The 26,162-nt window shown below is 36.0% G+C and overlaps 1 protein-coding gene and 1 long non-coding RNA gene across 4 annotated transcripts; both read right to left on the reverse strand.

Moving 5' to 3' along the window:
- Nucleotides 1–9,326: 9,326 nt before the first annotated feature.
- On the reverse strand, nucleotides 9,327–18,537 carry LOC112033709 (protein ABIL1). 3 transcript variants are annotated; one of them, XM_065778326.1, is made up of 10 exons: nucleotides 18,398–18,537; nucleotides 18,067–18,185; nucleotides 14,832–14,914; nucleotides 13,658–13,808; nucleotides 13,468–13,567; nucleotides 13,276–13,368; nucleotides 13,066–13,153; nucleotides 11,964–12,016; nucleotides 11,749–11,855; nucleotides 9,327–9,864 (listed from the first exon to the last, which is right to left on the reverse strand). In XM_065778326.1, exons 2-10 carry the CDS (start codon nucleotides 18,157–18,159, stop codon nucleotides 9,706–9,708), a joined length of 927 nt encoding a protein of 308 aa, XP_065634398.1. In that variant the 5' UTR covers nucleotides 18,160–18,185; nucleotides 18,398–18,537; the 3' UTR covers nucleotides 9,327–9,705. The 3 variants fall into 3 exon arrangements, with proteins under 3 accessions (XP_065634398.1, XP_065634397.1, XP_023922258.1); XM_065778325.1 differs by having other exon boundaries at nucleotides 18,067–18,537; XM_024066490.2 differs by having other exon boundaries at nucleotides 13,066–13,150; nucleotides 18,067–18,535.
- A 5,081-nt stretch (nucleotides 18,538–23,618) lies between these two features.
- Nucleotides 23,619–24,398, reverse strand: LOC136069578 (uncharacterized). Its single transcript, XR_010630801.1, has 3 exons — nucleotides 24,283–24,398; nucleotides 23,983–24,210; nucleotides 23,619–23,716 (listed from the first exon to the last, which is right to left on the reverse strand). It is a non-coding gene; the product is annotated as an uncharacterized LOC136069578 (long non-coding RNA).
- Nucleotides 24,399–26,162: the final 1,764 nt, after the last annotated feature.

Genomic DNA, 26,162 nt, shown 5'->3' on the forward strand with positions numbered 1-26,162 from the left:
ATTCGGCCACGATTGTTTAATCCTAGTAGCCTATCTTGAGATTCAGATTCAACCACGATCGTTTAGTCTTAGCAAGATTTAGATTCGGCCACGACAATTTAATCCTAGTAGCCTCTCTTCGAGATTCAAATTTAGCCACGACCGTTTAGTCTCAACAAGATTCAGATTCAACCATGACTGTTTAATCCTAGCAGCCTACCTTGAGATCCAGATTTGGCCATGATCGTTTAATCTTAGCAACCTATCTTGAGATTCAGATTCGACCACGATCGTTTAGTCTCACCAGGATTTAGATTCGGCCACAACCATTTAATCCTAGTAGCCTCTCATCGAGATTCAGATTCGGCCACGACCATTTAGTCTCACTAGGATTCAGATTCGGCTGCGATCGTTTAATCCTATGTTTTCCAAATCTACCCTCACTCAAAATCACACTGTTTTTCACATTTTCAATCCTCTTAAAATTTTCCATCCTTATCATGCATAGTCTCTCATATTTACCTAGCTTTTCATTTAATCTTGTTAGTGTCCCATGTGTTTTCATAGCATTAAACATATGCAAGTTTTCCAATAGCATCATGGCGTAAATGATATATATATATATATATAAACATATATGCAAAAATACCAAAAATAAAATAAGTGCTAGCATGCTTTCCTACTTGCTTTACTACTAACATACTTGTAGAAAAGAAAAAGGAAAAGATGACAAACATTGACCTCAGTGTATAACTGGAGACTAAAACTATGGATTGAAGGCTGTGTTTGAATTGGTGGTAAACAATTTCAGGAAATCATTTTCCACATTTTTCGCGTGTTTGGCAATTATGGAAAATAGAATTTTCCGAAAAATCACTTCCTATTTTCCTTTAGACAACGGAAATGCATTTCCATTCCTATTTTCACTTCAATTGATTTTCAGAGAGAGAGAGAGAGAGAGGAAGAAGAGAGAGCTCGGTGAGACCCAGACCCATCGACGAGACTTAGCGAGCGCCGATCGTCGATCGCCCTTCCAGACCTAGCGATTGTCGATCGTTGATTGCACTTCCAGCAACTCGAAATGCGAAACCAGACCCAACGACTCGCCGATCGTCACGCCTTCGACCTTCGACCCAAACCCAGTGACTCGCACCGCGAACTAGACCCAGCGACTCATCGATCGTCGCGCCTTCGACCTAGACCCAGACCCAGCGACTCACACCGCGAACCCACGCCTTTGCCTCACCTCACCGATGGTGTGTGGTGTTGAGATTTGGCTATGATTTGTTCTGTGGATTGAAATTTAGCTGTGATTTTGAAATTTTTTGGAATAAAATTTGTTTGGATGCAGAGAAAATGTGAAAAATGTGTAGGAAAATAGCATTTTCAGAATAAAACCAAACACATAAAAATATTTTCTACAACAATTTTCATAATGCAACCAAACACTTGAAAATATTTTCCTTTCTCGAAAATAGCATTTCCGAAATATATGCTATTTTCCGAAAAATATTTTACGGGAACCAAACACAGTCGAAACTAAAGGTTAGACCCGCTAGACCGCGACTTGCTCCAAAGAACTTTTTAGAAGTGAGATTTCAGAGAAATGAAGTCAGAATGTTCAAAATGAGGCTTTGAGACCACTTTATAGGGCCTTGTATGGATTAGGCTGCTTGACACACCTTGAAAAGCCGCCGGGTTTGCCAAGCGCACCTACGAGGGCCGCCGGTCAACGTTGACCGGTTAACCTTTGACCCAAAAAAAAAAAAAAAAACCAAAGTTTCTTGCCCAATGTTGAAAACCAAGTCAGAAAATTTTCCGAATCAGTTGTAGCAGCTCAACTGTATCAAGTAAAATCGGTCTCAACCCATGAACAACGCAGTTTCCACATGTAATTTTGGGGCAACAAAATGCGCAATCACGTTCTTTATTCGACACCTCTCATTGCACTTAAGATGTCAAATAAAGAAGAAGCAGTTGTATACATCGTATTTTGTCTGCCCTCGATTTACATACTGTACCCCAAAAATTCCAAAAAATATTATCTATTCACCATGGGGCCGCGAAAACATCTAGATTGCGGGGCGCAACCCGTTTAGGCATCGGAGCACTCGAAGTGCCATTTCAGGTCAAATTGACCAAAATACCCCTAGTTAACCCTGGGTTGATTGAAAGTTAAATTAGGTCAAAATCATCCAAAAACAACATTTTTCATACTTCTATATCAAACTCGAGCTACTTAGTGATTTTCGTCAACTTTGACCAACTTTTACCTGAGGTTGACTTTTGAGGGTACCAAAAACCCTAACTATAATTTGACTACTAGAACGGGTTGGGACTAGTGCCATTGTGAAGATTATCAAATTCCCTTTCCAATGACTATTCATGGGTCGAAATCGGAGTTAAAACGGTTGAAATATCCAGAAAATTGTAAAAACCGTGTCAACACGCTTCCCGAGACCATAACTTTTGATCTAACCTTTGGATTTTCAATTCCTTTATTTTTCTACAAACTAGACATCTAGAGCTTTCCAAGGACACCAAGATTGGCTCAATCTAAGTCCAAGAAAGCCTTCAAATATGCATCCAAAATTGAACCGGAATAGACCAAAATTGCTAATGTCAACAAGTTGGCTAGTGGCCCTACAAGGTGTGCTAGCAGCTGAAGGGCTAATTTTTCAATATAAATACCCCTAGACCCCTCATTTTCCAAAAAAAAAAAAAGAAAAAAAAAAGATATTCTAGGAAGTTTTGGGCACATTCTCTTTCTCTTCTCTCTCTTATTTCTCTCCCAAACACATCCAAGCACATCAAAACACCTTAGATTCTCATATTTTCTTTTTAATCTTCAAGGTAGTGTTCTTGCACCTAATCTTCCTCTCCTTGATTCCATACCTTGGATTTGAGGTTTATGAATATGGATGTAGCTTTGCAGCTACAATCCACGCCCCTTTCTCTTTATAGCTTTTTCTTGCTTAATAATATGCTTTTATTACTTTTCCTAGCATGTTCTTGCTTCCTAGCATGTCTTTATAGCTTTTATAGCATGTTTTCCTTGATTTTTGCCATGATTTATCGCTTTGATGTTGTTGGCCTAGCCTTCTTAGGCTAGGAAAAGTCTACTTTTCATGTTTTTGCTTAGATGCACATGTTTTTAGGCTGCTTTCCATGTTTATGCTTAAGATCTACATGCCTATGTGTTCTTTGCTATGTTTTGCTTAGATCTACATGTTAGTGCTCATATCTATGTCCCTATGCTTAGATCTATGTGTTTATGTGCTTCGTGCCATGCTTGTGTGATTAGATCTATGTTGGTTGCTATGCCATGTGCTCCTTTAGCCCTTTTTGTCCCTTTATAACTCTCTTTCTTGCTTTTTGGCCCTTTCGGTAGGGTGTAGATCTAGATCCCGTGGTTTAGACCTACATCCATACACCTAGGCCTATATTAAAGAATTTGGATCATTTCCTTTGCATGTCTATGTTTGCTTGCTTGCTTCTATGCTTTATCTACATGTTAGCCTCTCTAGATCTAGGTTTTGTCATGCTTGGTGCCCTCTGTGGGCTTGTGCTTGTGTGGTTGCATCCATCCCTCCTAGGGTTTGTTTGAATGTGACTACTTGTGAGATACACCTCCATGGTGTCGTTGTGCTTGTTTCACACCTTTCTCCACCCTATGCGATGTTAATATGCTTGCCTTGCTTGCTTCGTGCCACTTGTTTGGCTTTCTTTGCTTTTATGCTTTCTTTGCAAGCTTGCCTTTATGTTCATGCATGAGTCTATGTGTTGTCCATACTTCAATTCAATGGAGCTATGGACATTTGATCCAAACCTACATTTGTCCTCCTAGGACACCCCTTTTTGTCTGGTAACATGTTTGTTTGCTCTTTCATATGCTTCACATGTTTGTTTGCCCCCGTTTGGCATCATTCCCTAGCTTGTCTTTAGCATGCTTTCCCTTTTGTTTGTTTCTTTGCTTGTCTGCTGGCTTGTTTCTTTTTGTCTTTGCATGTACACACATCGAGCAAGGACGCTTGGAGCAAGGGCGTGACTTCCTAGGCACGAGCAAAAAGGGCAAGGATGCAAGCCTATAAAGGGCAATGATTAGTAGATTAAAGGGCCTAGCCCCTCCAGAGAGTTCTTCTCCTTCTCTCTCTTTAAGCCTCTTCTATAAAGCATGTATTTTGGTCCCCATCCATGTACCCCCTTTTATTTTCTTGCTCCATGCTTGGGCCGCGTTCCCTATGTATGGCAATATTTATTTTACATTTCCTGTACCTTGCTGGGCCATACCCTTGGAACATTGTCAATGTCTAGTTTATTTTCTCACTTTGTGTGATAGCATCGTGCATAATGCATGTATATATATATATATATATATCTTCCTACATGTGCGTGGGTGGTTGTGTACTTCGTATGATTGACTCTCGTGGCTACGTGAGCGACTCTCTCTAGTTACGAGAGCTCTTGACCTTGTAGTATGGGTATGCGCTTAAGGTAATTGTCGTAGGTGCATATTCATGCTATATTGTGTGCACAATCATTGTGGTGTGATTGTCTTGATCCATGTCACCAAGTGACATTAGTTTCCCTATGTATGCAACATGTATCAACATATTCTAACACTTTGGAGGGCTTCGGCTCGTCACGATGTGAGAATGTCAATGTGCGCTATATACACATACGCAAAACCCTTCTGGTGCGCCATAGCGCACTAAAAGTGAAACTCTGCCAGATTTTTGCCGTGAAAAGGGGGCATCCCCATTGCCATATTCTCACGTCAAAAGCTTGGTGAGAATAGCGTTTGGCGTGCTATGACGCATCTGAGGTGAAGCGCTGCTGGATTTCCACCACAAAAATAAGGCGAAATGCTGCCGAATTTTCGCCATGGAAATTTGGTAGCGACTTCAAACACACTTGCGAAGCATCGATTGGGACCACACCCATTTTAAAACCAAATCTCGAAGCCCAACACAATTAAAGCCCCGAAAGCTAATGCCAATAGCTTGTTTTCAATTGCCAATGTCTAAAAAATATGATTTTACCAAAACAAAGGACTATCTTTGGACAGGTGTTGTGGGGTGTCTAACTAACACCTTCCCCACACCAAGGTTTTGAAACCCGGACCGTTCAATGAACCATAAAAGGATGAGGTTCAAGGTTTTTGAGGTCGAACCGAGGTCAAACCGTGATTACGTCATAATTAATTTAATAATTATTTAAAATATAAATAAATATATTAAATTAGTAAAATTTGAAAAATTATATAAAAAATCCAAATAAATATAGAGATCTAATAGAAATTTCACATTAAATTAATATATGAAACCCAATAAAAAATTTAATAGACATTTTCCCATGAAATTAAAATTTTTTTTTAAAGAGCAGTAACTTGAATGGTGGGGGACATTTGCGTGTATTATGTTATATATCTTTTTTGTTGTAGATGTATATAACATTGTGTGTATTTGTCTAATCTTATGGTGGAATCTTACATTTATCAAACAATTTTATAGTGTAAAGCAATAAATAAATTTAATAAATTAATGTACGAATTGGAGGGTTTGTACTTTGTAGATCTAAGAATTAGACTAATAACTAAATTAACTAAGAACAAGTCAACAACACATAGGAGGTGAGGAGGTCCAGAACTTCTTTATCAATCTCGTGTGGCGTGCAAGCTTTAAGTAAAAAAAAAAAAAAAACCCGAAAATTCACAATCACAAGTCCATTGTCTGGTACCTAGAGCTTTCAAATCTCACTTTTATCTCTTCTCTTGTTAACATCCTCTTCTCAAATCCTTCCTTTCGCTCTTGAAACACCTAAAGTTAGGCTAGTTCAAATCTCAGTTTTTCAATTTTTGCCAGCCGCACGGAAGCCTTTCAGCTTTTGCCAGTCAATGGTACAGCCAGCAAAGAGTCTACTCTGTAGCAAAACGATTGGGTCCTTTCTTTTAATCCTTGTTCTCGGCGTCATCTTTCATCTTCTTCTGTTCTTCTTCTTCTTCTTCTTTTAAAAGAGCTTAGGCTTGAACCGTGAGACCCGTTCGCGGTTCTCAAACCCGGGTGATTCGACCAAGGTTCACACGGTCCATTGGGTTTTTTGTGTAGAATGGTTTTTGGAAGTTAAAGAATCGTCTCAAGGAGCGGTTCCCGGTTAAACCGGTCAGACTGTACGGTCCGTTCCAGGTTTCAAAACCTTGCCTCACACGTAACCAAACTTCCAAACTCAGGAATCAAGAATTTTTTGCCCATCCGTATTAGATTAGGAAAACGACATTTTTCTCAGCCTAAGATCGATAATAAAATCAAATAGAGTTAGGTGACCAATTACACCTTAGAAAAAACTCAATGATTGGTGGCAATTTCACTTACCCTTGGTAATATCCTTAAAATCAACTCATATTCCAGTCACACACTCAAGGTATGACACACCTTCATATTCTCGCATCGAGATAAACATATATGCATGCAAGCGTCGCTGCAATGGTTGGTTAAACAGCCGTAAGGCATCGACAGTTACCAAGGAAAGAAAACTCCTATCATGAAAAGAACGAGCCCGTTGAACACGATCTAGGTAAAGGTTATTTAAGACTAGATGAGTTACAGCTGTAACAAGGAAAAAAAGAAAAAGAAAAAGGAGTAGACGAGTCAAAAGAAGATTACATACCCTCTGGACGAAGATGAACCCAAGCACCAACCATAGGAGGGAACGTGTCCCTACCAAACTTGATGAGGTCACTGGCCCATGGCCCAAACAAAAAAGAACTCTTTCTTCCATTCCCAATTAGATGTGAGAAGAGACCTTATCATCCTACAATTGGAACCTCTAGCAGAAAATAGATAAAACTGAGGGATTGGTTGATTTCAGAAGGTTTATAACAATAAAGGAACTCATCCATTGTAAGAGGATGATTCCCCTCAAAAACTTCCCTGCATTGCCGTAATGATTCTCCAACCATTGGGGTTAAGTTGGTTAAGGGCAATACATAACCTATGAAGAACTTCTCCAAAATTTCGCTCCACTCTCCCCATTAAGTCCACACATCTCCCATGATGTTAGTGGCACCTAACAAGTAGACTCACTCCAAACTCTCTATTAAAATGACCCAATCTCACTAGATTAAGGTATGTTCTACTATTCATCAACTTACTATACTTGAGTTCTAGAGAGAAATTTGACTTAAACGTCGGAGGGTCCTTGGCCAGTTCACCCTGATCACTTTCGATCGTCTCTTTCTTCCTTTTCAAGTCTTCTAACTACCGTTGAAGTTCGGAGCATTCAACCTACTAATTTCACACATCATCTAATAGGGGCACAAAAGTAAATTTTTACAAGCTATATTTTCCATCCTCTTATTTTTCTTCTCAACCAAACAAAAGAGTTTGCCATCTCTCCACATTTCTCTCCTTCCAACCAAACACACACAAGGGAAAACTAAATCTTTTCAATCCTCTCACTTTTCCACCCTCTCATTATTTTCTACCTCCTACTTTTCTATCTCTCCAACCAAACAAACCCTCAGAGAACATGAGAGCAAAGATGATTTGTTTGTTTGTTTTTTTGTTTGCTTGTTTGTTTGTTTTTTTTTTTTTATACAAAACCTTGCTCGGCCGGTGTTTTTTTTTTCCCCCCTCTTTTGATTGATGCTTTACCAATAAACTTAAATATACGGTTTAGATTAAAAGCATTAGAATTGATGGTCAAGATTTTAGTGGGTACTGTACCCACTAAAAAAAAAGGGGGTACTGTAGAACAACCTGAATATATGTAATTTCTAATTTGTTTGACAGTTTATTTACAGCTTGGATTTTTATTTACTTATTTTTTTAAATTTTCTTTTAGTTATTTACAAAAGAAAATTCACCCTAACTAATAAACTATGAAAAAACTTACAACAACAACCATCCAGTTATAATAAACATGGTAATTAGCAAAAGGGAAATGTTAACAAATACCTTAAGAGCATTCGTTAACATTTTATGAGAGAATGATAAAATAATAAATGTTGTTGACAACTTTTTATATTTCTCATGAAAGCGGTATCAAAACTTTTCAATTACGGTTTATTAACAATTTTCTTAAGGGCACTCATTAACATGACCCTTAGCGAAATACCATACTAGCAAGGTATTGGGTATCAAATGATATCATGTCATCCGTATCAAAATCCATTAAGTGTGAGACATATCAATAAAAAATAAGTAATCTACTAATAATTAAAAGACATATGTTAGTGGGTAGTTATTTTTATACACAAATCTCTCGTTTATTGGATTTTGATACAGATGACATAGTATTATTTGATACAAAATACTTTTTCCTTGCTGCATTCATTTTAATTTAACACAAGAATTGAATCAATTTATCTGCTTCAATTTTTCAAACTATATAAAAAGAGAGAGAGAGAGAGAGAGAGAGAGAGAGAGAGAAACCAACCGAGAGATAAACCAACCTCTCTATAGGAGTGTGATGTTGTGATGGTGGGATGAGGCAACAACAAGAGGAGAGGACATGGGGGAAGAAGATTTGGTTTGGAGCCTCTCTCCTATTTTGGGTGATTCCTGCTACAAATAATGCTATAAGAAAAAAAAAAAAAAAAAAAAAAAAAAAAAAAAAAAAAAAAAAAAAAAAAAAAAAGAGGTATCTAAGTAAACTTATCAATAGGAAGGGTAATTTAGCGACAGTTTAGGATGCAGTTATAAGCCAGCTTATTTATTTTTCTTACTATTAGCAGGTCTAATATAAGTCTATCTAAAATACTTTACCATACCATTTGCAGCTTATTTTCCTTACAATACTTTACTATTTAGATACTTTACCATGGTATCTAAATAAACTTGCTTATTTTTAAAAGCGAAGTAAATCAATAAAAATAAGATTATGTAAAACAAGTGTGAATTTGGTTTAACTTTTTAATTTATTTGTTTATGAACAATTTTTCAAACCTCCGAGATCCAACTATACCGTTCGTGTTTTATCCAATACATTCTAGGGGGATTCATACCAGTTTAATGTTTGTGTATACCAGTTTAATGTTTGTGTTTTATCCAATACATTCTAGGTCATACCAATTTCCGGTATGATACACACCAAAAGGTAAGGTAATCCACTTGAGAGTAATCCACACGGAGCATAGCTGATCTAAAGAGGGGCGAAGCAGACCTGCAGAAATCACACCTACAAACTGGCATGCTTTCATATTATTGACTAAAGTTTTCAACATATCAAGCCATTTTATTATGTTCTGGGCACAAGTTCCAAAAATTTGGTCTCCAGTGCAAGATCTGAATATAGTTGAAGCAGCACTATAAATGCCTAACCACCATCATTTTTCTCCAAAAAAAAAAGAAAGAACGCCACCATCATCCAGCCTTATTGACATAAAAGGTTTTTACAGTAACTTTACAACCATCTTACATGTACAAGTGTATGAACGGCGATAAATTGCAGCCAGTTGCATAGAACTTACATATTCTGCACAGAAATTTATGAAATCATCAATCAGGGTTAATACTCAAGTAAGCAGATCCTGACCCATCTTCATTAGCGGGCAATTAGACACAATTAGCTCATTATTAGCAACAAAATGAAAGGCTTGGAGTAAAATGACGAACTAATGGCCAAGAAAACAGCTCATTATCAAGCAATGCAAGACATTTCCTGGCAATTCTGCCCACAAAATGAGGGGTGGTTTGCAGGGCTGCATCTTTGATTTGTTTGGAAGATTCACGAGTCAGAGCCAGCCTTCAGCTTCAGTGTTTTTTGTTTGACAAAGAAAGCTGATAGTACGCTTTTGCTGCGAACAGGGACACGTACAATCTCACGTCGATTTTGGTTTTCAAATGACCTGTATGCTGTTAAAGCTTTGGAACTATCGGTTGCATCCTACAAAAGAGAACCTCTGTCAGCTTTCTAATTTCACCCGTCAATCAAATCAGGGAAGGGGCAGTGAAGAACAAGCAATAGTATGCAAAGCAATGACAAAAGAAAAATCCTTGACAGTATAGATGTACAAACAAGAGGCCCAGTTATAACATCTCTCAATCAAATTTGTAGTTTAAGCCAAATACTAATGTTCTAAAGACACCTGCACCAACTCAAAAGTCTGATAATACCATGCTGATGTTTGAAATGCATCCATTCTTGATAATACACAGAAACAGCAATGGAAAATATGAATCTTCTACTTTTCCATCAGATTCAGATATATTCTTTTTTGGGAAAAAGAAAATCATAAATACAAATCAGTAAAAGAATTACACCATACAATTGTTTCCTAAAACCATTTCATAAAAAGAAACACTTAGCTAAAGAACTTTGGTGAAATCTAACAATTCTGATCAGCTTATAATTTTTTTCACACTGTATACAGCCCATTGATACATAAACACTAGTCTCCAGAAACAAATTTTGCTCTCACATACACTGAGGGTAAGTTGCTTGATGTGCATGATCTCTTGTGCTAAGTCTGCACAATGTCCATTTCAAGAAATTAATCACAGGCTGAAATCGAACAAACTTGTAAGAAAGCATCCTGTTCCCATCTGTATGACAAAAGGAATAGATTCTCCACACTGTTGAAAAATATTGTTTACTACACTATTTTTTTCCCCTCTTTCGATAAGCGTTTTACAGTTCCGTGTGAGGCAGTCTGATGCAAACCAAAAATTCCAGACTCTGAACTCAGTGCTTTCTAGGCTAAAGCAAAATATTTAAACATTTTTTGCTTGTTTCTTCTAAATGATTGGATATTTTTATACCAACCATCTATCGATGTTGATGACGTTTCTTGCTAAGCCATCAAATTCGGTCGAAGATCACCACAGCCATTTCACATACTACTAATAATACATTGCAATACAGATTATCATGCAAACCTACCCACAACACCACCTGCCCTAGCACTATACTCAAATACAATAGAAATAGTTCAAATACAGAACTGGGATAGAAACTAACCATAACCTCTACACTAATTCACCCAGACAACTTATTAACTGAGCTACTCATGAAAATCCCATCTGGTCTGCCCTGGTAATATCCTAAGATAGTACAGATAAAGCTTACTGCATCAAAGCCGGGAAAGAAACCAACCATACCCATGCCTACCAACCCAGACTACTGAAAACCATAAATCCTGAGCAAATCCATTCAGTACACAATCTGCCCCAGCACTAAGCCCATAAATGGTAGAAAAGTTTTGCTATAGAGCTAGCATATAAAACATAACCACACTTAGCAACCCAGACCACTTATCAGCTTGTAATAAGTATCCAATAGAAAAAAGCTGAAAATTAGAATGCACAGCAGGGTGCATATCAAATCTTTTTCTTATTCTCCCATTTAGACTTTACCTGACATCTTTGCTAGAGACTCGTGTGCAATGATCACACCAATAATAATTGGTGAGGCTCATGCCTAATTAATGACAACTATACATATGAGGAACTTATCACCTAATCCAAATCACAGATTAATGGGAAAGAGAAAGGTGGTACGATAGATAGATGGTTATTGCACTATCAAAAATACTAATACATATCAAAGTTTTTAAGATGATTTTGAGAAAGATATTATTTAATATTACTAAATGATCAATGACCGACAAGTCTTACCAGACCAGATTAATTACAAACAATCAACACACTTTAAAGAAACTCGAGCAAATAACAAGCAAACCAAAAAATTCCAATCACTCAATTTTGATTATCAAGCATGCACTTAAAAGAATGCTGGGCAGGTCTGTGTTCTTGTAGATTTTGACATTACCCTTCGTGTGGCACTCAATGTTTGCAAAACTGCACTAGAACCAGGACCTCCACTTGGTAACTGAAGATGAGCGGCTGAGGATTTTGTCTTGATAGTCTCTTCATTATCTAAAAACATATGAGCATGAAAGCATACATATTATCATTTGTATATCCATCTACAGCCCAACAGAAACTGCACTAGATATGACAAGGCATGACTCAAATTCCACTTACCTACAAGATGGAAAACCCCAGAAGTATTTCCGGAAATCTTTAGGTCTTCAGTGCTGTACAAAGAGAAAAATGTCAAAAACCCCAAAAGTTAAAAGAAGGGGGAGAAAAAGGAAAGGAAAAAAGAAAAGAAAAAGGAGAGAGTTATATTCTTACCATGAAAGGAAGAAGAATAAAAAGGAGAGTTTTTATACCCTCTTAAGAATATCAGGAAGCACTGATACTAATATGGACCACAGGTATGATACTATAGGGATACAAAAAAAATGACAAATCTTAAAAACTAGAATATGAAAATTAGTTTATTAAAAAAATATTTAAAGTTTACTTTATTTAACTCCAATTGTGTGTCCTTAGTATCATATATATTTTGTTCACCTTCTTTTCCAAAGTGTGATTGCTTAAGGACCAATGTGACTGCTTAATCTTTCTTAGTTTTTTGTTCAATTTACTATTTGAACATCAAAGAACCATCAAATTCCCTTAAGATTCAATCTTTTATTCACCTTATCCTACCTTAAACCCTTCAACATCATACTCTATTCCGCAATCCTACCTAAACCATGACACATAATTTCTAGCCATAAATTTTCATCCCTAGCTAAGAAACAAACACACATGTATCACATCTTGCCATATATTTCCTGGCCAAGGGCTAATTGCATTTATAAAGCCTCCCTTTCATGAAGTCTCATCCCCTATGTACATCAGCTACCACCATGAGAAAGAGAGAGAGAGATTATCGTGATGTTGATTGTGTGGCTACCAGAGGTTCAATCAGTGTCACGGTGATGCAACAGTGGCTGAGATGTGGGGATGGGCAGTACTAAGCTTTTGTTAATTTTTTTATAATAAAGCCATTGGTCATACCCCTTCTAGTGTCCCGACTGTATCCCTCTCTTGTATCCAAAATTCAAAATATTTATTTAATTTCCAGACATGTTTCCGACCTTCTCTGAGCCATACCCATGTCCAATGTGTCAGACACTTATACTCTAGGGATTTTGGATTATCAGTGCTTCTAAGATTAAGAGCAAGAGGTAAAAAAATGTAAAAGGAGATACCGTGTCTGCTATAACTTTATACAAAAACTCTTTTATGTTACCTGCTCAAAGATTGCGGGGTCTCCTTCATGGTAGACTTCGTTTCTGAGGCTAAATGCCAGGAAAGAGTTTTTGATGCAGAAGTACCTACTTAAAACACAATATGATAAGTAATTCAGAATTCACTAAATGCCAAATAATAAGTTATGTCAAAACCAACACAGGAAGCTCCAAAGCAAGATGGCCCTGCTGAAAAACTATGGAGTACATGCCTGAAGGGTAAAGACGAGCTCTAGCCTGAAAATGATTTTGCCTAGCATCAGTCTGAATGTGCGGACTGAAATGTACCTTCTTATTGACAGAATCTAGCATGGAGGTGAAGGCCCAAAATTAGGAAAAAGATAAGTTAGAAAACTCATCACACTAATTACAAATTCTAGAAGAAACTAATCATAGTTTGTTACTTGGTAAAATGTAGTGCTTATGATGTCTCGGGATGAATGCCAACAACTGCTGCTGTCTGATTCCTTCTTTCTCCGTGTATGTTTGACACGTTAGAAGTTTCTGATATTAGGAAATCATGTTGGTTCAGCTCTGACCATTCAATATTCTCTCAATAATAGTGTTCCAGTCAGACTAATGCAAGGAATTTACCTGATTTAGGCAAGACACATTCAGCTCCATGGTTGAGACTTCTAATGTTTGCTGCTCAAGTAGGTCTGTTAACTTGTAAGCGACGGTGCCAAGGTGATCAACAGCATTGACCAGGGCTCGAACGGCATAATCTTTCAGGTTATCCAGTACCCTAATGCACAATTATCAAAATGTTTGTCTCAGCAAAGAAAGGATGCACATGATCCAAACTCCATCTAACAGTTATGACAAGTTCTTGTTCATGTTTTTGTAATTGGCTCAAAATTTAAAATAAACACTTGAAAAAAGCACACTCTTAAATTACAACATACCCCATCAAACACAAATAGTCAAAACTATCAAAATGATTTGTTTGTCTCAGCAAATAAAGGATGCACATGATCCAAACTCCATCTTACAGTTATGACAAGTTCTTGTTCATGTTTTTGTAATTAGCTCAAAACTTAAAATAAGCACTTGAAAAAAGCACACCCTTACAACATATACCATCAAACACAAATAGTCAAAACTAGTCATAGTCCACCCTCCAGACATTATTTATGCCATGTTTTCATTTATTGCAACCTCTATAAATTAATATATTATTTATTTTCTTTCAAAAAACTTAAGAAGCCTTGTCTTCCATGTCCAGACTACTTGGGTGTTCTATATAAGTGTCAAACTCCATCCTAAAATCCTAAAATTCTATCTGATTTGCAAAAATTTCCAAAACATTTCTCAAGTTTATGTCTGTTACACCAAAATAAATCAAATGCTTTAATTTATGTCCCTTTATTTATTTTTATAGCATTGTTTCTTTTAAGAAGCACACACTGTAGGGTCTCACTCTTCGATGTATGTAAAAACTTTCGCCAAATGCATATTTTGAAAAGCCTTGAGTAGACATTATACACAATATAAGTTTTTATTAGATTCTGCAAAGTGCTTATTTGACTTCCCAACTACTTATAGAATAATATCATAGAATCCGGTCATATTCTCCAACTAGGAATCTAGTCCAGGAATAATACTGGTTCTTTATCGTGCAAATCTTTATGATCAAATGGTCATTGGTTTCTCTCATAAAATTATAGCAGTGTGGAAATGATATAAGCTCCCACAATAACTCAGTAATGAAATAAAATTTTACAATAAGTTCATTAAGTGAAGTATGGCAATGAAATGGTAGTCTTACATTTGTTTCTGCTCACTGTGAAGATAGGACTTCTCACAATATTCTGCAGCAGAATATAGTTGAGGTCTTAAGTTCTTAAGTTCCTGAAATAACCGCACATGAAACAAATTTGAATCAAAGCAACAACTTGCTTCAAACAACACAGCCACATTGGCAGAAGAGAAATTATTATAACTTATTAGAATACTAACATAAGCAAAAAAAAAAAAAACATTTTAGCAATAGAAGTCAAAGAAATCACTGAAAATAATTAATTGGATGAAAGTTTTTTGACAAAATTACATTAACATTACATTGACATTTGTAATATAAATAGGTAGGGCTTAACACATAGCATATTAAAAAGAGTATGCATATATATCATGAGTTGAATTGTAAAGACTATGAGTTTCCTGACTCATGTATAGAGAGATTGAAAAATGCTTGGCATTGGTAAACTCAATGTGGGGAAATTGCGCCACATAGAAATATCAAAATGTAATAACAAATCTTTTGGGTAGAGAAATACCTTTGAGAGACTCCTTGAGTAGTTAATATACTATATAGAGACACCACTTAGTCCAAAAGGTTTAAGCCTTATGGGCATGACCATATGAGCTCAACTATGTTATATTAACCACATTAATATCCAATATAGGACTCACTACTTAACCAACTACATGACTCATGTGAATATCACAACAAATCTCCCCCCTTCACATGTGAGTCTTCTACGAAATCTCTTGTGGCACTTCAGTTAGTCTCCCCCTTGAACGGAAGCCTTTTTCTTGACAATCCAATTGTCATGCATCAACAACAACAATAGTGTGCCCTTTACTCAATCATGCTTGAGGTGAACATGGGAGTCTTCCTTACACAACTATGGGAGTCACCAACACGCATGTAGTAGAATCTTTATTCAACCATATGGGTGAGAAAACAAGGGAGTCTTCCTTGTTCTACTTGGCGGGATCCACTAACAAACACTTGCCTTCGACACACACCTAGTAGAACCTTTACTCAACCATGGATGAGAGAGAAAGCATGGGAGTCTTACTCATTCTACCTGGTGGGACCCACTAACGAACACTTCTCCTTGAACCATTGCCTCTAATACCACTTGTTGGAGGAGAGAAACACCTTGGGAAGACTTCGCCAGTAATTAATATAACATATAGAGACACCTCATGACCCAAAAGACTTAAAGCATTATAGGTATGAGCTCAACTATGTTACATTAACCACTCATTCTTCTCATTAATATCTAATGGGGGATTTCACTACTTAACCAACCACACTACTCACACATTAATATCGCAACAAATCTAACAGCCTTTCTTGGACAAAAAGGAACTACTAAAAGTGTAATACCAAACAAGTCCTTGTGAAACCAATGCACAAGATCAAGGGATCACCTTTTGAAAACCATAGTGTTATCTCTCCTTTCTATGTACTTTTTCTAGAAAATTATTATTTGCATGTAATTTTCCAAGTACATTCAAAACTTTCAACAAAAAAACAATTCTTCTAATATCCTTGAAAGGAATATTTCATACATTAATATATAAATAGGCCTTATCTAGTGAAAATTTTAAATAACATCAAGAGGTTGAAGGTTCCAATTATAAAATAATACTACAAGTCCGTTTGGTTAACCCACGTTTGCGTCTGCATTTGCTTTGTTCTGCGCTTTTGGCTTTAAGTCTAGTGCCTGTTGCACTGTTCATGGAACTTGAACAGTGCAATCAGGCCAATGAATAGTAACCAATATATATATATTTTATTGTTTTTAGTTTTCAGCAAAATAAGCGGTATCTAAATGTACACTACAATGCAAGAAAAATTCATCCAAATCTATGGAGAAAATTTATCGGATTTGGGTTTATTAGTCCTGCAATTCTAGTTCACTCACCCTCATCTCTTCTTGAGTTTGTGCGCTATCTCTGGCTCTCCATGGGTGCATTCTTCACTTATGACACTCATCTATCTTAACCATGATAATATTATGGATAATATAGCAGCTACGCACCAAAAAGCATGTCTAATTTCAAAGTTTCTTTCAAAAGATCACAGCAAGTTCACAACACTCTAGAAGCAGTTTTTTCTTCACTTGTTTCACATAGTGCAACAATCAGTAACTTCCTTTTCAAAATTTCCCTTATCCATGACTTATTATCAACCAATGAAAATGGCCACCTTGGGAAATTATACCCATTAATATCCAATATTAGCCCATCTGCCTCCAAAGTCTTTCCGAAATTGCTTACAATATATTTAAATATACTCCCAGTGGACCCAGTCTACAACTTATCCCTTTAAAGCTGCGCCCCATATTTAAAACTGTGATATGCATGTGTCTTACACCTTTATACCATTTTCTCTTCAATAACAAACCTATGCTCTTCATTTCCCTTGTTGATTTTAAACAATATTTTTGCAAAAACTAGCATTATGGGGCTAATCATCCGTCCCATATATGCAAGGAAAACTTTATAGCTCATGCTAAGTGCCAAAATAACCATTCAATCTTCTTAATTTCCACCAATATTAGTACAACATGCTCATTATTTTAATCCATAACAAAAAAAAAAAAAAAAACAGACTTAGCAATGAAATATCACAGCAGCAACTCACACTAGGCATTCCCCAACTATCTACCTATCAAAAAAACTCACACCAAGCATTGATTGTACAACACACACACACAAAAACAATGCACAAAGTGGGATCAAGAACCCTCTAAAAGGTAAAGGAACATCTTCAATTGCTTTAAAAATGAAAAACGTGCGTCCATTTCAAAACTTAGGTATGGTACCTTAGGATTTTTTTTTTTTTTTTTTTTTTGAGAAGAAAGAAAACACAATTTTTGCTTCATTGGACTAAACAGTAATGTGTTTGAATTAAGGTATTGTTACTAAGTTTTACCCAACCTTTAGACACATGAAAACAAAATCTAGACCATGAAATGGACCCTCCCAATCTAACACTAAGAAAACAAAACAACAACTGTTAACTATATGACTCTCAGTTGAGTTGAGTTATTTTCCACATTATCAACCCCTTTTTTTTTCCTTATTAGCCAAACATACAGTTAAAAAGCCCTCTATGTATGTATGTATGTATGTAAATAAATAAATTACACAAAAAATCTAACCATAAAGAATGCCAAACACAATAAAATTGATCAAATTGACAACATAAACTCAGATCTGACTGAGAGAGAGAGAGAGAGAGAGAGAGAGAGAGAGTGAAGAACCTGCAAAGCTTTGACGAAGTTTTTGCTGCGCTCCATGGAGACCTCGTCGAAGGTCATGGCTGGATTGACCGCCCTCGATTGCTCCACTTCCATTACTGTTTCAGTACTAATTTCCGACCCTATCATCAATTCCAGACTCAATTACATTATATATATATATATATATATATGTAAGCAAGAATAAAATAAGGATTAGATTTGGGATTAGGTGGTGGTGGGAGTGGGAGAGCTAATAGTAATAGTAATAATAAAGGAAGTGGTTTTATTAATGTAACTTCTAAAAGAACTCAGAGAGAGAGAGAGAGAGAGAGAGAGTGAGGTAGAAGCAAACTTTGGCAAATGCGGTTTAAAGGAGTTAATTGCACGCGAAAATGAAATGACAGTCTCAGACTGTGTGCGCATTTATTATTGTGCGTTGCGTGGTGGGTAGGTAGTAGAGACAGTAGGTGCTTCCACTTCAGACGGTGCGGTGGGTTCTCATTTCTCAAACCAACGGCAGCTATCGTCGCTCTCCGAGTTTGTAATGTCTTTAAAAGACCAAATTGCCCCTATTATATGAGGTCGAAGATTTGGGTGGGTTTTTCTTTTTTACTCAGCCCAAATGGCCAAATTGGCCATTTACCATTAATTTTCGAAATAATTGGCACAAAAACACTGTTTCGGAAATAAACAGCAATCTATCGTCTTTTTAAGTACTCGAGTTTGGTAAACTCAAGTACTGTGTTTTATAACTCCACCGTGGCATGGCTGACATGGCATTTGGGATTTAAAATTCCAAACAGTACTCGAGCTCAAGAAGCTCGAGTATTGTGTACCCGAGTCCACTAAGCTCGAGTATGGCTGGGGTTAAAATTTCAAACAGTACTCGAGCTTCCTGAACTCGAGTACTGTGTATCCGAGTATGTCTGAAGTAAATTTCAGTTTTATTTCACTCTCACTCTCACTTCTCACTTTCACTTCACACTCTCACTCACCAGAACACACTCTCACTCTCATTCACACACCCTCACTCTCCTTCACACCTAAACATACAAAGCCCAAACCCTCAGACCATCGTCGGCAGAAAATCCGTCGGCGGCAGAAGCTCTCGTCGGCGACCTCTCACTCAGCTCTCTCACTGTCTCGCAGTAAGGTCAGTTTTTTAGTGTTAGGGTTACGTCTTTCATTTGAAATTTGAATGGATTCATAATATTCCTCTATGGAGTATACTTGGTTTCCGCCTCCTCCTAGTTGGATAAAATTGAATTTTGATGCTGCAATTAGAGAAGGAAAAACTTCAGTGGCAGTAGTGGCTAGAGATCAGGAAGGTTTTTGTGTTGCTGCATGGGCAGAGCAAAAGATTCCAGGCAGCCCGATATTTGGAGAGGCTAGTGCAGCCTTGTTGGCTATTCAAAGAGCAGCTGAGGCAGGTTTTAAGAATGTTGTGTTAGAAGGTGATGCTTGGAATGTTATTGAGCCCCTTCGAAATTAAGTGGCAGCGCCTCATTGGAGCATTAAGTCTGTGGTGGAGGATATTTTGTATTTAGCTAAAGGCTTTGATAATGTAAAATTTTCTTTTGTTTTTAGGGAAGGTAATGTAGCAGCTCATCTTTTAGCTGGATGGGCTACCCTTTTGAATTGGAATGGGCCAGTTCCCATCTCTAACCTGTCTCCTTTGATTAGTCAAGTTATGGATCGAGATGGTCATCGGCCCATTCCGGATTGTATCTCTGTTGTTTGCCTGAAATAAAATATTCATTCAGCAAAAAAAAAAAAAAAAAAGTAGAGTTAAATGCTAAATCTATTATTGATGTGTTGCCCTCTCTAGATTCGTTTCAGACAGTACTTCTTTCGAGAAGTAAATAGAAGTGCTGACAAGATAGCCAGGATGAGAGCAGTCCAAGAGTCATTTTAATATTTTTAGATGTCCGCCTGTGGACCTTTCTAGTATCGTTATTGATGAGTTTAACGGCCTGTACTTGAACAAGATGTGCCTTAGACTATGATTTGTTCCTTAAGTTTCTTCGTAATGAAATCCTCTTTTTAGCTGTGTTCCTAAAAGATGTAACATGGCATCACTGAGTTTTCGCTAGAAGACACATCAGCTTGTGATGCATAGTGCTATATAACGTACTTATATATAAGTGATAAAGCTTCCTATTTACATCAATAGAATTCATATAGTGATTTTATTCCAAAAACTAATAACAATAATAAAAATCGTAAATGTTTGTGTGCACTCGTGCATTTTTTTTTTTTAATTTGATAAATGGACAATTATAGAGAGGTGTAGTTAGGAATTTTTACTTAGAGGACTGAATTATATATTCATATGTTTATCATAATTCATAAATGTATTATATACAAAATGATTAAATTTAAAATATAATAATATATCTAAACTCAAATGAGTGTACAAAAATTTTCTAATTTGCTATAAAAATGTACCAAACTTAAAATTAAAATTAAAAAAAAACTTGGCATCTCCTATAAAAGTTTTGCTCAACGTTGATCCTTCATTAAATAAAATTTATTCATTATGAATTCTATAGGGAAATTCTTAGCAATTTCTTTTTCAATTCTTTTTTTATTTAAAAAAGAATAAATCTTATGTCTATGGCAGCCTAAATTCTCTTCTAAAAACAAATTAATGTTAGCACAACTTATCAAACAACTAGATCCAAATAGTAAAAGAAAAATCAGCTAGAGAAAAAGATCAAATTTGTGGGGGGAAAAAACCTCGTAAGTTTGAACAGTGCACTATGTACATTGCACTTTAACAATTGAATACACAAAAAACACAATACAATCTTGTATATTTATAAAATATAATAAGAAAGGACACAAGCCAGCTAGGCATATATTTTAGGATTTGGTAAAAACACAATACATTTTTCATCCTTTCATTTTTCTCTCCAACCAAACAAAAGAGTTTTCCACCCTCCTACTTTTCCACCCCTCCAACCAAACACATAAGAAGGAAAACTAAATATTTTTCATCCTCTCATAACTTTCCATACTTCCACTTTTCCACTCCTCCATTCAAATGGACCTTTAACGTAGCAGGGGGACCGTGTCCACTTGGTCACTTTCTCCCCAAATGGACCCGTCTCTGCCACAAGTTGTCATTTTGATTGAAGTTTTGACCATGGAGATATGGTCGGTCAAATATCTGACTGACTAGTAAACTACCAAATTATTTATTTATTTATTAATGCAAGTCATACCTACAAAATAGGCCTGCGGGACTTAACAAAGTACGGACTTAACGAAGTACCTCCAAAATGATATACTAGTAGGGCCAAATTGGCCGTTTACCATTAATTTTCGAAATAATTGGCACAAAAACACTGTTTCGGAAATAAACAGCAATCTACCATCTTTTTAAGTACTCGAGTTTGGTGAACTCGAGTACTGTGTTTTCTAACTCCACCGTGGCATGGCTGACATGGCATTTGGGATTTAAAATTCCAAACAGTACTCGAGCTCAGGAAGCTCGAGTACTGTGTACCCGAATCCACTAAGCTCGAGTACTGTGTATCCGACTATGTCTGAAGTAAATTTCAGTTTTATTTCACTCTCACTTCTCACTTTCACTTCACACTCTCACTCTCATTCACACACCCTCACTCTCCTTCACACCTAAACATACAAAGGCCAAACCCTCACACCATCGTCGGCAGAAAATCCGTCGGCGGCAGAAGCTCTCGTCGGCGACCTCTCACTCAGCTCTCTCACTGTCTCGCAGTAAGGTCAGTTTTTTAGTGTTAGGGTTACGTCTTTCATTTGAAATTTGAATGGATTCATAATTAGAAATATTGAAAAAAAAAAAAAAAAAAAAAAAAAAAAAAAAAAAGTTCTTATTTCTGAAATTTTAATGGATTCAAAACACAGAGCTGAAATTTTAATGGATTCGAAATTAGAAATATTGAAAAAAAAAAGTACTTTTCCTATTTTCTTATTTTTAATTATTTTGGGGCCTGAGAAGCAAGATTCTTATATATTTAAGCTTAATATATTTGGGTTATTTCAAATTTGGAAGAAAGATAAATGTAAGACTCAAAAGTACTTTTCCTAGAAATAGAGGTGGAATTGTTATGGTTGCTTGGAGTTTAAATTATCTATTTTAAAAGACACTTTAAAGTTGTGTTGTCACTTGAAAATTATTTCATTTCTTTGAGAGTTATAGAAATACTGAGATTGTGAATATTGACCTCGACTGTTATTGCAAGACTTGTTCTTTGAATACTTTTCAGTTCAATACTTTTGAATATTGACCTTGACTGTTTTAACACACCCACTTCAATACTTTTCAACTACACTAGATTAAATCTGGCTTTGAATTCTAAGCAATAACATTTTCGTAAGCGCCCTTCCAAAAAAAACAAACAAACTAACAAGTAGACGTTTACATGGTGATGATCCACTTGATCACATGACTGAGCTCTGTACAGAAACACCTGCTAAAGAATGAGAAACCACGTTAAGAGCTAGGGAAAATTTTTATAACATGCATTATAGTACTAAAATTTCAGCGGTTAAAATACAAGAAAAGATAGTATTCTAAAAGAGGAAATTTGGTTAAAGATAAGGGTGGTTCCTATTAATGAAATGATGAGGGGGAGTCACTTAAGATGATCATGTTTAGAGGAGAATGATTAATGTATTAGTGAGAAAAAGTGAATGATTCAAGTTGAAGGAACAATAAAAAGGTAGAGAGAAAAAAAAANTTGGAGGATATTAAACCACGTGATTTCATTGTTAGTTTAGGTAGGAAAATTAGTTTAAAAAGAGAAGTAAATTTTCTAAAAATTATTGAAAACTATCACAAACTGCAATGAAATTGGGTAAAAATTCTACTTGCAACCATCTAGTGATTGGCCATGCATAATTTTACAAAGTAAGCTCATTATTTAATTAATCAAAGTTTAAGCAGCAAATATATAAAAAAAAAATATTATTATTCTTAATTCACAAGAGTGAGCCAGAAGAGATGCATCTAGTGTGCTAAGCAGAAGTGCAATGCCAATGTGGTCCATCAGAAAAGGATTAGAGATTGACTCAAACACTATTTTCTATGTTCATATTATTAATACCAATCACACCAGAAGCATCTGGCATGTCAAGGTTGACCAATTAAGCATTAGTCATGTAGGTGGATACCACAGACATGTTTATGTCACTTTCTACCTGATGATTTTCTTCTTGAGACCTTTTACTCCTGTATTTTTTTATATCTTTTTTGACAAATTTCCAGAGTTTTTACAAATCATTAAAGCCTAAGACCTGCTGGGCTTTATGCTTTAAGAGGAAGGGTGGGCTTGACTGAAATGGGAGTAAAATGACAACATAACAAACACCTTTTCAAGGAATGAAAGAAACATCACCCCAAAAAAAAAAAAAGTTATTTATTTTTTCTTTTTAACCTACTAAGATAAAACAAGTTGAATATCTGAAACCTATATTGGAAAAAACTAGTTATGAAAATTAAAATAACTTGACAGTGATGCTGAGTTGTAAATAGAGAATTTGGCAAAAAATTAAAGACCTCGAGGCATTGGGGTCTGTGATACTTGATGATGGCTGTGGATCCATTTTAATCCGCTGATGCCAACTGTTGAAGCTACCTGACCTCCACAATTTCTCCCTCCCCAAAGTATTGAATCTGAACCTAAAAACAACAGGGGAATTAATCAATCCCAGTCAGCAGGCATATAGTTTCAACCAAAGTCCAAGTAGATTCCAATTTCATGTTGCTGAGACTTTGTGTCAGTTAAAAGGTATACAAACAATAATTGGAATGAATAGTTCTGATGGGAAAATGTAATATAATATCACTACTACAATAATGTGTGTCAGCAATCAATTTGTCCAATCTTGAAATTTTAATGTTGTGATACACAACCATGAATTATACGGGCTCTGGTAAGTGATAACCTTACAGACAAGTATATCTATAAATAGTTTCAAAGACCAACTGGAAATGCATGTGCTTAAAGGATTTTAGGCCTTGTAAGCATGTCTTGGAATCCATCTCTTAAAGGAGAGAACATCTATAGCAGAGTGTCCAACTTCAGCATGAGCCTTATGCCCCAGCTACTTCATCCATTTCCTGTTCCACTGGTCCAGAGAGCTTTTTCCATCCATCAGGTCCCACATAACAAACTGATAAAAAGAACAAGATTATACTGTGATCATGGATGTGTGGTGTTCAGAGAGAGAGAGGAGAGAGAGTACCGCTACCAACTCCACCACTGGCACCATCATGGGATGTTGCATGATAAATAGACCTTCTAGCCAATTCTGTAGCTTCTTTAATTGACATATCACACCGGTAGCTGGTGTAAGCAGCAGAGCCCATAGAAAACAGAAAATACAAATAAGAACATTTGACTCAGAAATAAATCTGGCACAAACTACAAGCTAATGGAAAAAGAAAGGGGCGGGAAAGGGGGAGAGAAAAAAAGCAGGGGTCAATTTGACTCAAAGCACATGGACTATGGAAAAATAGGATAAGCGTAGGCATAGACTTCTTTTTTGTTTTTTTTGGTGATGTTTCCTTCAACTTGTTTTTTGGCATTGCACTTCCTCTTAGCACACTAGATGCATCTCTTCTCTCACTCTTGTGAATTAAGAATAATAATATTTTTTATATATTTGCTGTTCAAACTTTGATTAATTAAATAATGAGCTTACTATGCATGGCCAATCAATAGATGGTTGCAAGTAGAATTTTTACCCAATTTCATTGCAGTTTGTGATAGTTTTCAATAATTTTTAGAAATTTAACTTCTCTTTTTAAACTAATGTTCCTACCTAAACTAACAATGAAATCATGTGGTTTAATATCCTCCAATTATGGCAAGGTTGGCATCAAAAAGGTTGTTGTACATAGTTTCTTGATTCATGGTGATTTTTGTATGGATTTCAATCCAAGAAATTCCAATCCAAGAATGTTTCCTAGGTTCAAATAGTTAGTTGAATTCTGGTCGTATATATGTGTGTGTGTGTGTGTGTGTGTGTGTGTGTGTGTTTCAATTTATGCTTATTATGTTGGGGTTATTGGTTAGTGTACAGAAAACAATGATAGATTGCTTGGAGTTCTGTACTATCCAAGAAAAGATCAAAGCTTAAAGCCACATAGGTAAAAGAAATGGAATCAGGCCTTCAAGACCATGCAAATTTTGGATTGATGTTGCTATCTTGTACCATGAAAATTAAGGTCCTTTAGCTTGTATGTGCAACGTTTAAGTTTAAACTCTTTTACCAAGCTCAAGTGATAGCCCAACAGTAATGGCATTCTTTGTACTGCACTATATGTTTGTGGTTCGAATTCCGTCCCTCCCCTTCCCTACCTATTAAAAAAATGTTTAGATTTCTTTATGTTTTTCTTTCCTTTTATACTTATATTTAGTTATATTCACTTGGTAAGCCAGCATATAACTTACCAAGAAATCAGGTGGTTTCCATCAAAAATCCATAATGCTCGTGAAATATTGATGCCTGAAAATATTGGGAGTTGCAATTTGATGGCATTTATGGAAAGGTTGAGAATTCTTACGTATTACAATAGGGAAATTTGATTTTTAGGACAAAAGGTTTAGAATGTGAAAGATTTTTATAATTGTGTCTTCATAATAGAGGGAAGTGCCAAATTTGTAGTCAATAACTAGAGTAAAATACTACTGGGTTTCATGGTTGGTGTGCTAAATTCAATCTCTAATCCTTATATTTTTTGTTAGGTGATGACAAAGAAATTATAAATTATACTATTTAACTCCAACCAACACAAAAACAAAAGTCCACAACTACTTAACTATTGTGCAATGTGGTGTCAAATGATCCTGCATTCTCACCACTACATTTACACAATCACATACAGCACTGCTCCACAATTATCCTTTTTTTTTTCTTGACAAGTAGCACTAGTCCACAATTATTATCACTCATTTTATTGGATTATTTACTATTATAATTTTCCCAAAAGACACAGTCCATACAAAAAAAGGAAACCTTCATTAGTGCCTTCACTCATTATTAATTACCCAAACTAAAATGCATAATGACATTTATGCTAAGATATTGCAACCTTAGTGTATAAGTATAAAAACATTCCA

The sequence above is a fragment of the Quercus suber genome, unplaced genomic scaffold, assembly GCF_002906115.3.
Source record: "Quercus suber isolate HL8 unplaced genomic scaffold, Cork oak 2.0 scaffold_179, whole genome shotgun sequence".
In the NCBI taxonomy this organism is placed as follows: Eukaryota; Viridiplantae; Streptophyta; class Magnoliopsida; order Fagales; family Fagaceae; genus Quercus; species Quercus suber.

Coding starts and splice junctions, on each gene's coding strand:
- LOC112033709 (XM_065778325.1), bottom strand. CDS start 18,192: ATGATAGGGTCGGAAATTAGTACTGAAACAGTAATGGAAGTGGAGCAA. Junction 14,915..18,066: donor ACTTCGTCAAAGCTTTGCAG/GTTCTTCACTCT, acceptor CGGTTATTTCAG/GAACTTAAGAACTTAAGACC. Junction 12,017..13,065: donor ACCCCGCAATCTTTGAGCAG/GTAACATAAAAG, acceptor CTCTTTGTACAG/CACTGAAGACCTAAAGATTT.